Here is an 11,293-nt window from a genome sequence, read left to right as displayed (position 1 = left end):
GCTGAGTTCTTTATCTCTTCATTTGATGTTTTAGGGTTTCAGGATTGTTGTATTCTCTGTTTGCCTTAGTTTTTCGGATCTTTGCTGTGGAGGGATGGCGTGGTGCTTCTGCCTAGAGCGCCATTTTGCGGGAACTCTCCAAAGTCTATATTTTTAACCTCTATTTTCTACTCTGTCCTACAGGGTCACTATGAATCAGAATCAACTCAGTGGCAATGGTTTTTTTTTTTTTTTTTTTTTTTGGTTATACTACATGGCAGAATTAATATGGCCCTTCTAGCCATCGTCTTTGTGACTCCCATACAATGATTTGGTGGCACTATGCAAATAAGGTGTATGGAACCTGTGATGGTTAAGGTTATGTGTCAACTTGGCTGGGCCATATTTTCAGTGGTTTAGTAATTATGTAATGATGTACTTTGGCAGTTACATAATGATGTAGTCATCTTCCATCTTGTGATCTGCTGTAGTTATCCTACATTTTGTGATGTGTTATAAATCCTAGCTTCTGTGCCTATGGTTATGGTCCCATTTGAGAGTGAGCTGTCTGTTATGTTAATGAGGCAGGATTAGGGTGGGACATATCTTGAGTCACTGCCTTACTAGAGGGTGTGACTCAAGTCACCACCCTTACCCCAGTCACCACTCTTACCATCCTTATTCAAGTCATGCCCTTTCTTGAGTCATACCTTTTATCTTTCAAAATATAAAAAGAGAGAGATGTGAGCAGAGAGCAGGGGACCCACTACCACCAAGAAAGAAGAATTAGAAGTGGAATGGTCCTTTGAACCTGGGATCACAGTGCTGAAAACCTCCTAGACCCAGGAGACGGAGAGAGAGAACTAACACCGAGACAGTGAGAAGCAGCGGCAGAGAAGTGGCAGCAGCAGAGCCAGCAGAACCAGGAGACTGGCAGGAGATGACGCTGTGGGCTTCCCGGCCAGGAACAAGAAGGCTGATCACTTTCAGGCAGGAGGCTTGCTGGTAGAGTGGGATGCCTTCAGGCAGTTGGCAAAGCTAGCAGACCCATGGAGCTAGAGAGCTGAGTGCCTTTGGGCAGAGTCTTGTTGGAGAAGTGGGGTGCCTCTGGGCACTTATCAGTGGAGCTAAAGAGCTTTGTGACACTTGCCCAAGCAGGACAGAGGCGGGGCCAGCCCAAGAGACCCAAGGGGCCAAGAGGCTGAGGGCCAGGGAGAGGCCTGCCTGTGGGTATGGCCAAGAAGCTGTCCTGACCTAAGAACTGTATCCTGAGTCCTTCCTGATCCTAAATTGTAACCTGTTACTTCCCTAATAAACTCCATAATCATGAGTATTATCTGTGAGTTCTGTGTGGTCATTGCAATGAATTACTGAACCCAGCAGAGCAGTAGAGAGTGCCATGGGAGGGATGGCTGGTGAATTGATAAAAAAAGGTTGGAGAGAGGAAGTACGTCTGACCTCCATCTCATAGCAATCACCCTTGGGCTGTTGATGCTGATGATGATTCTCTTTCTCCTTCGTGAAGTTAGAGGAGGTCAGACATCCCCACCACGCCATTCTTACAGATGCTACCATCTTTTCTCCTCTTCTAAGTCTTTCCTTCAAATGGGCAAAATGTCTATAGATCCCCAGAGATACACCCAACAGAAAGTAACTGGTGGCTTGGACTTGGCATATCTAGCTGATAAATGCACACAATCACACCCAAGCCTGTAGAGATATAGAATTAAGGGAGTCACGTAACCATGATTCCTCTGTCAAATGAATTTATCTCCATACCTGCATGTCCCAGCATGTCTGGTTTGGGATGTAACTCAAACCAAAAGACCAGGTTAAGGACTCATCTCTGCCACTAGCTTCAGCAGTATTTTTAACCTCTCTGAGACTCAGTTTCTTCATTTACAGAAAATGGTTACCTAATTCATAGTTTCTGAGAGAATTAAATGAAATAGCATATAACACAGTGTTTGCCACATTATAGGTGCTCAGTAAATATTACTTGCAGATGAATCTGTATATACATGTATAAGTATACAAAGACATATATCACAAAGGGTAAAGGCTTTGATGATAGGAGTTGTGCCTTTCCCAGCACCTACTCCTGAGCCTGGGACAGAATAGGTCCTTCAGAAATGCTTGCTTAAGTAGATAAAAATACATATTTGCTGCTCTTACTCAACATCTTCTGATTGCATTCTTTAAAAGAGAATTTGCTTGATAAACTAAAGCTTATCTCTTTAGGTGGAAACATTTTGTCCACCATTTCCAATGGAAAAATTTTCTAGACATTGTAAAACACCCTGACCTCTTGTAAACAAAATTTAAACTTTCTTGAAGACTCAAGATCTGCATTAGGCTCTAATGCACACGGAAGTGTGTGTCTGGCTCTGAAGATTTTCTGTCTCCACCATTGCTGTTCTGCTGTGAGCACTCACTTCTCCCTGGGATCGATGTGTTTGACTCTAGAAATCCACCAGCTCTCATGAGACCAATGGGCCTACATCCTGGCTTACCTGCCTGCCAACTAACCTGCCTGCATACTTTTCTTTCTTTCTGCCCGCCAAACCAGAGTGGCCACATCTGACAAGAAGAGAAGAGGAAGCGGCTTCAACTGTCTTCAATAGATTTCATCCATCCATCTATTTATTCATTCATTTTTTTGAGGTCTTATGATATACTATGAGGCAGAGTTGACTTGACAGCAACGGGTTTGGTTTTCTTTAAATGATATGCTGGGCAATGAACAAAACAAAGTCTTTTCTTCATGGAGCTTACATTCTAATTGGAGGGGAAGATGACAAACTTTAAACAAAATAATGTATACATATAAAATATAATATCAGACAATAATAATTCTATTTGGAGGGCTTGATGGTTTAGTGGCAGAATTTTCCCCTTCTGTGCAGGAGACCCAGGTTTGATTCCTAGACAATTCACCTCATGCACTGCACAGTTGGTGGAGGTTTGCATTTTGCTATGATGCTAAACAGGTTTCAATGGAGTTTCCAGACTAAAATGGACAAGGAAGAAAGGCCTGGCAATCTACTTGTGAAAAATCAGCCAATGAAACCCTATGGATCACAATGGTCTGATCTGCAGCTGATCATGGGGATGGTGCAGGACTAGCCAGTGTTTCTTGTTCTGTTGTGCATGGGGTTGCCATGAGTTAGGAGCCGACTCAACAGCAGCTAACAGTAACAATAATTCTATGAAGAAAATTAAGAGTGGCAGGGTATTATTTTAGGTGGGGTGTTTTAGAAACCTCTGTGCTGAGATGACATTTGAACAGAGATTTTACTGAAGAGAAGGAGTGAGCTACATTCCAGGTTAGCTATACAGGTAGAATGCTACCAAGAAGGAGGTAGGGAAGGGAGACGGTGTTTACTGAGTTCTTACTATGCACGAGGAACTGTGAAATATCATTTCCATATCTCACCGCATTCAATTCTCACAGCACTCTGCAAGGCAGTTAGGATAATCACTTCTATTTTATAGAGACCCAGAGAGGTTAGTAAATTACCCAAAGTCACCTACTAAGCAAGTGGCAAAACCAGGACTTAAAGTCTCATCTGCCTGACTCCAAAGCCCTAGCGCTTGCTGCCCCGTAGACTCTGAGAAGTTTCCTTGCCATCAGTTTGTACTTGAGAACTGGAAAGGCCAGCTGGATCAGGCCTCTTTGGTTTGGGCATCTGTCCAGGGAGATTCTTTCCCGGGCCCAGTATGTCCAAGTATCCACGATTCACAGACGGTCCCAATCGCTTATCAGTCGGGGGCTGGAGCGGCAGACTGTTCCTCAGCCCTGCTGGGCTGTCCTCAGTGGGTCTGAGCCAGCTGGGCACAGAGGCCTTTTGTCTCAGAATGTCTCTTCAGCCAAGTTTTCATGGTCAAGTCTGAGAGCTGGCAGAATGAACATTCACACACACACACACCTTGTGACTTCTGCATAATTCAGGCCCTCATCTGAATTCCAGTTTCTTTCTGCCTGATTTTGTACTTTTACATGGTCACTGCCATTACCATTGTATCATTAATACGATGATTCTCCATTCCGTCAATTCCTGCATGTCTTAATGTGCCAGGCCCTATGCAAGGCATAGGATTCCAAAAGCCCATGTTGTTCCTGAGGCCACTGGTATTATTACCTGCTGGCCACCTGATACCTAGCAGCTTGCAGCAGTGGCCAAAGCATCCCTTATAGAAGCAGGAGTCCTGGGTTCAGCTCCTATCTCTGCCACTGACCTACTGTGTGACTTTGGGAAAACCACCTCTCCTTTCTGGGTCTGTTTCCCCTTCTGTACAGCCAGAGGCTTGGTACACTCTCTGGTGCTGCTCTGTGGTCTGGAATAGTCTGGAAGAACAGCCTGACTCTAGCTCTGCCATGAATCCATTAAATGGCCCTGGCATGTTTTATCCCCTCTCTGAACCTCAGTTTTGTCATCTGTAAATGGGAAAAAGAAGGGCATTTTGGGTTAGATGAGCTCTCAGGGCCCTTTTAGTTCTGATATTTGAACAATCTAAGATTGACCTTCCTTGAGAATGCTGAGTACACTTAAAATGTGGGCCAGAAGGCCTTCAACTCACTGGACTCAGAGAACAGTGGAGTAAGGAGCAGGAATAACGCAAGAAGAATGAGTTCTGACATCATGCAGTCCTGGGTTCAAACCTCGACTTTGCCACTTAATAGCTATGTGACCTTAGACAAATAATTCAGCTTCTTTGGGCTTTAGTTTTACTGTCTATAGGCTGAGAAAAATAATAATTACTTTTCAGGGTTGAGGTGAGGATTGGATTGTGCAAAGCATCATGCCTAGTGAATAACACTATGCTTAATAAAGATTACGTAAGGCATCAGGAAGGGAGCTCTGGTGGTGCAGTGGTGAAAGTGCTTGGCTGCTAACCAAAAAGTTAGTGGTTCAAACCCACCAGCTGCTCTGCAGGAGAAAGATGTGGCAGTCTGCTTTCATAAAGATTACAGCCTTGAAAACCCTATGGGGTAGTTCTAATCTGTCCTATAGGGTCACTATGAGTTGGAATTGATTAGACAGCAGTAGTTTTTTTTTGGTTAAGCCATCAGGTATAAGAACTCAGCTGTAAAAACCAGAGTTTAAAAGCAGAAAATTCGGTCCCAAGGAAAAATAGGAAGAAGAATAATTCTTTCAATTTTTAATAGTTTTTTTTTTAATTAAAAGAATAACAGTAGTTTATTATTGAAAATAAAGAAAAATTAAAATAATCTGAAATTCCATTATTTTCCATTTACATTTTCTTCTATCCCTTTTTCTATGTATAACTGTCTTTTATATAGTGACAATATATACCTTATATATAATTTTATAACTTTTACATTTTATGTTAGATCACACACATTTTCCCATAACATTAAACACTTCCAAAAACATCTTACGTGTATACTATAATTTACTTAATTGGGTACCTATTGTTGGACACCCAAGTCTGTCCCTAAATATTTACAACTATAAATAATATTCACTTTATTTATGTTTATATGTGCATAAAGCTTTGTTCACATGTCTAATCATTTCCTTAAGGAAAAATAATTCCTAGAAATGGAGTTACCCAGGAAAAGGGTGTGCATATTTTTAAGGCTATTGGTCAGTATTGCATACTTTGGCTCAGAAAGGCTGTACTCTCTCCCTCCAGCAGGACCAAGGCACCAGGTCAGGATGGGAGCAGCAGAGGCTGATAATGCCTTATCCCAATTCACTGGGCTAGGGCTCCTCGGGGTATCTGGTTCCAGAGTTGAGGTGGGAGGTTCTTGCAGACTGCAGATGAGGGCCTACCTATGGAAACTTCCATGTTCTCACTCAGGCTTCACCCTCCTTGCCCTGATCATCCACCACTCCCAGATACTCTTGTCACTTACTGAAGACTCTGGCATCTAACTCATAGTCTTCCTCTCTATTCAGGTCCACCATCTTCAGGTGACTTCACTGTCTACAGGACAACCCATCTAACACTCTGGTCTCCCAGTTCCCTCTTCTCTCATTTCCACTGAGCTTCCCCTCCAGTCTAGTTTAGCCATCCGCCCCTACATCCACACCCTAGGACTTAGCATCACCAGAAATCATTCTACCTCAGAAATTGCAAACACCCTCTCCATGACCATGGCCTCCTATCCTCTAATTCTCATATTCTGTTATTTGAAGTATACCTGTTCTTTGTCCCCCTCCATTTCTTTTCAGTCAACCAGCTTCTTTCGGCCTATCTCTCACACTTCTCCCTCCCTCCCCCTTTCTTCCTTCTTTCCACAAACTTAACTGAGCACTTTCTGTGTACCAGGCACTGTACCATGTGCAGAGTTTGTACAGTTGAAAGAGATATGGATCCTTCACCTTGCTCACTCCTCTCAACTCTCTTGCCTATTTGCCTTTCTGCAAAGCCCCACCTGTTTCAAGCAAACAGGCTACCTTCACTTTGTATCCCAAATTAACTGCTTAAGCTCTACTCTGCTCCTCTCAGTCAGAATTCTCCAAAACGTAGCCACACCTGTTGTATTCACTTCCAAAGTTCTCCCTCACCCTTCAACCCACTGTTGTCGGGCTTCCACCTCCACTACTCCACTGAGTCATCAAATGGTCTTCCTAACTGTAAAATGCAATGAACACTTTCCAGACTTGACCTCTCACATGTTTTGACACTAGCTGTGGACCTTGGGAAATCACTCAACCTCTTTGAACCAGTTTCCTTATCACTGAAAGGAAAGATAATAGCATCTTCCTGATAAAACTGTTTAGAGATTCAATAAAACAGTGTATAAAGAAAAAAAATCCACTGGTATACAACAGGCATTCAACAAAGATTAACTCATGACTCTATTCTGAGTTTGGTTTCTGAGGTCCCTGACAATCAGAAAGGGTTTGCCTTGGCTAGTATGAGCATTATGGTCTCTGGAAAGGATCATTTCCCAGGGCAATTCATTCATTCAACAAAAAATTATTGAGCATCTACCATGTGCCTGTTCTAGGCACTGTTCTAGGTGCAGTGGTTATAGCAAAGAACAAGACAGAGAAAGGTCTCTCTAAGAAGGAGGCATTTAAGCAAAACCTGAATGATAAGAAGGAGGAAAGCATGTGAAGATCTGCGAGAAGCAGGGCCAGATTACCCAATAAGCAAGGTACGCACTGGCCCAGTTGTGCCTTCCCACCAATCTGCAGTGCACAGTTTCACCTGTCCCCCACCACTATCCAAGATGTGAAACCTGTGTGAAATTGCTCACCACAGATTAGCAAGTAAATACAATTAATTAAGCCCTTGCGTACCTTGCTCAGTGCAAGCCAGTGCATACCGTGCTTACTGATTAATTCACCCGATTGAGAAGGATATTCCAGGCAGAAGTCATAGCAAGCGCAAAGGCCTTGAGATGAGATTGAGCCTGAAGTGTCTGATAAACAGTAAGAAAAACAATGTGGCTGGAATGTTATGAACAAGCAGGAGATAAGACTGGAGAGGTAGGCAGGGGTCAGATCACAGAGATTCTTGTAGTCATGGTAAGAAGGTTAGATTTTAATAGGAAGACAGTTGAGATTTTTAAATTTCAGAATAATACGATCTGATTTACATTTAAAATGGCTCATTTTAAAAAATTTATGTGAGAATAGACTACAGGGAAGCAAAAACAGAAGAAGTGAGGCCATTCAGAAGGTTGCTACAATAGTCCAGGTGAGAGATGATAGCAGATGGACTAGAGTAGGATTAATATAAATATGGAGGATAAGAAATGACCATGTGAGGAATATATTTTGAAGGTACAGTCAGTTGGACTTGCTGATGAATTAGTTGTAGGGGAAGAAGAAAATAAAGGAATAAAAAAATGACTCTTCGATTTTTTACCTGAGCAACCAGGTGAACAGTTGGGCCACTTACTGAGACGAGCAGGGGAAGAGCGGGTTTTGAAGAGAAAATTGGTTTATACATCTGCCTCTTAGAGTTTGGGTAGAACAAATCAGTGCCTAAATCTTTCCAGCTCTGAGTACCCTAACAGTATTGGATCTGCTAAGTTGAGGATAAGCCTCAGAACCCTGGTAACCCCATTAACCAACCTCCTCAACCAGTGAGTGCAATCAGCCCCTTAGCACTTCTCTCTGATCTCTCTCTTTTCAGCATAATTGTTACATTTTATGTTGATCCCTTTAAGGTACACACTTGACCTCAACAATTACATGTCTTTAAATCCTACTTCAAGGAGCGCTGGTGGCACAATGGTTAAGCGCTTGGCTGCAAGACTAAAGGTCAGTGGTTCGAACCTACCAGTGGCTCCTTGGGAGAAAAGACCTGGCTATCTGCTCCTGTAAAGATTATAGCCTAGAAAACCCAATGGTGTCCTTTAGGGTCGCTATGAGTCAGGATCGACTTAACAGCACCCAACAACAACAAACTCCATTTCAGGAAGATTTCTTGGAACAATTCACTTCATGGGGTGTGAATTTTTTTGAGTGTATATGTCAAAGTTCAGACCAATCATTCAGCAATCCTTTCTTGGCTACCTCTCCGGGACAAGCACCGACTTTGATGCAGAAAACACAGAGGAGAATCAAGTAGATAGACACCCACAACGTGATCAGGGTTGACACCAAGGAAGCACAGAAGCTGTGGGGACTAGGGAGGCCTAGGAAAGACTTCCTGGATATCATGCAGAACAGTCTTTCCTGCACATAGGGGTGCTAGGTTTTGCTCCTGATTTTGTCCTCATGAACTGTCTTGGGTGTTGGCTCTTGAAGCCCCTCTTGCCTTAATTCCAAGGAGCATTTCAGAAACGTTTATCGATAACATCCTTGGGCATTTCACTCCTGCCACGTTGGGCAAGTGGTGTTCAGTCTTTGGGGAGGTGACTATAGGTCTGTGCATGTTCTGTCTGCCTTCTGATAGGTGGAGTTGTGATGTGAGTAAAAGCCAGCCCAGGCAGTGGTGTGGGCCCAGGAGCTAGCAGTCAGAAGCTCAGCTTCAGCAGGGCTCACTGCAAAGGGTGGCTGAAGTCCATAAGGAAATGGGGGACCACCAAGCTACTCTTGGAAGAGGCTCGTGCCTTGTAAAAGGTTCCTCCACAGCCAGTTGGTGAAGTTGAAGTCCTTCCTGCATCCCACTCTTTAGCCAAATCCTAAATGTCTCTCCTGTCTGCCCCTCCTCTCTACTCCCACCACCACCACTCTGGGGCAGACCTCACCACTTTTCACCAAGAAGATTACAAATACCCTCTCCCCCTTCCTCCATGATCTTTCTGTCTCCAGTTTCAACTTCAGTCAGCCTCGCAATTCAGCATCCATGCTTTTGCTGAAGCGCTCTTTCTAATACCTAGATCAGATTTTGTTTCTCTTCTGCTTAACACCTTCAATAGCTCCCCACTACTTTCAGGAAGTAAAACTGGAGATGTAGGCAGGGGCCAGGCTCCTTAGCTCCCTTGATCAGGTCCCTGCCTGCCTCTCCACCTTCCCCTTCACCCTGTCCAGTTCCCTGAAAATAACACTGCTGGCTGTTTCATAACTTGGAAGCTTTGTACATGCTGTTCTTCTGACTGGAATGCCCTTCTCCCATCCCTGTACATCTGATAAATGCTTATTCATCCTTCAAAATACTGCTTGGGTTTCACCTTCTCCCTGAAGTCTTCCTGTCTACTCTCCATTCCAGGGATTATTTACTCCTTTCTCTGCACCACATCTGCACATTGCTATCCTCAACTCAGTGTTACTTGTATCTCAGATTGGGAAACTGAGTCTCAGAATGTGGAAGTGTTACCGCAATAACACGGATTGGAGCCGCCTGCCGCAATAGCCAATTCTGAGACGGGGTGAGGTGAGCAGCAAGATGTTTATTATATATCGATATATAGGAGACAGAGGGGAATCGATTCCTCCAAAAAACCCATCTCCCCCACTGGAGATCGGCTGAAGTCTTTTATAGGGACAGGATTATGGATCTTTTGTGGTAGTTTCTCTTTGAGGTGATGATGTCTTAGATGAGTTAACCTTCTACTGGTATTCATAGAGGTTATCTGGTGACATCTTTGGGGATTATCTGGCGACATCTTGCTTTTTCTTGTCACAAGATGGGTGCTTTGTTTGGTTTTTCATTCTTAAATCAGTATCACTTGTTTTCCACCCTCCAGGGAGGAATACCGGTTAATCTTAAACCTTTTTGTAGGGACTAGAACGGACGGAAAAATCACGAGACAATGTGGCGGTTAGCAATGGGGAGTAAATAATAGTGAGCCAGGCCTATACAGCCTCTTCCAGAAGGGGCTTACCCAGGCTTTCATGGACTCAAATTCAAACAAACCTGATTCCTAGACAAGTTCCGTGTCCACTGCACCCCATTGCCCCTACAAGTTTTGGGGGCTGAAACAGCAACATTGAACATCTGCCCTTACATAAGTAAGCTCTGCTGTAATTCTCCTGATGTTCCTGAGGCATTCCAGGAAGGAGGCTGGACAAAGGGACCTCCCAGATCCTCTGAGCTCTGATATTTGATGAAACACAGAAACTTTTACTATCATGATTGTTGCTGTTGTTGTGTGCCGTCGAGTTGATTCCAACTCATAGCGACCCTCCAGGGTTCACTTGTTTGAATTTTCAGGTTGAAGGGAAGGGAACATTTTTCTGCACACTTACTATATACTAAGGACAGTGCTTTACACACTTTATTTTATATTAATTTTTTTAATTACAAGGATTATATAGAGACGGAAACCGAGAGCACAGGATAAAGCGACTCGCCCTCGATCATACAGCTAGGAAGTAGCGAGCAAGAATTTGAACAATAGTCCTTCTGGCTCTGAACCGGGTCCCAACTGAGAAAGCTAGCCTGAATGCAGGAGCAGGGAGCTGAGGAGCAGCAGGTCTGGTCTATCGTCCCACCTTGGCCGGGCTGCTTACCTCCATCTTCGAACTCCTCCCATAAGCAGACCTGGCGCTGCACCGGCGGCCACAGCTTGCAGGCCGCCAGCAGCAGCGGCAGCAACAGCAGCCCCTTCATCCCACAGAGCCCGGCGTCCCCGCGCCCAGTCTCTGGGTGCTATTAACACAACCAGGTGCTCTGCGCTGCTGCTGCCACCGCCTCTACCCAAACCCTACAGCAGGGACTGGGATCACCTGCACCCCGCACCTGGCCACCTCCCATTTGCAGCCTTGGGGGTAACAAGACCGCAGCCAATGGCAGGGCACCACGCGCAGAGAGTGCTGGAGGATGGGGGAGCGACTGGGGGACTGACTGATTAGGTGTTGAGGGAGCTGCAAGGCAGGGTCCCTAGGGAGTGGCACATTGTCAGGGCCAGCTGAGGCCAGCCTCTGGGGTGAACCTGGGA

At 44.4% G+C, this 11,293-nt stretch overlaps 1 protein-coding gene across 1 annotated transcript in view; it reads right to left on the bottom strand.

Moving 5' to 3' along the window:
* The window catches only part of LOC101348752 (calreticulin-like), a 47,265-nt gene extending 36,300 nt beyond the window's left edge, over window positions 1-10,965 (bottom strand). The window contains 1 exon segment of the mRNA XM_012554220.1: window positions 10,866-10,965. Coding sequence (XP_012409674.1) covers window positions 10,866-10,965 — 100 coding nt within the window.
* Window positions 10,966-11,293: the final 328 nt, after the last annotated feature.

Source organism: Trichechus manatus, unplaced genomic scaffold (assembly GCF_000243295.1).
Source record: "Trichechus manatus latirostris isolate Lorelei unplaced genomic scaffold, TriManLat1.0 scaffold00015, whole genome shotgun sequence".
NCBI lineage: Eukaryota > Metazoa > Chordata > Mammalia > Sirenia > Trichechidae > Trichechus > Trichechus manatus.
Note: the sequence above shows the minus strand (reverse complement) of the source record. Positions and strands in the feature narration are given on the sequence as shown.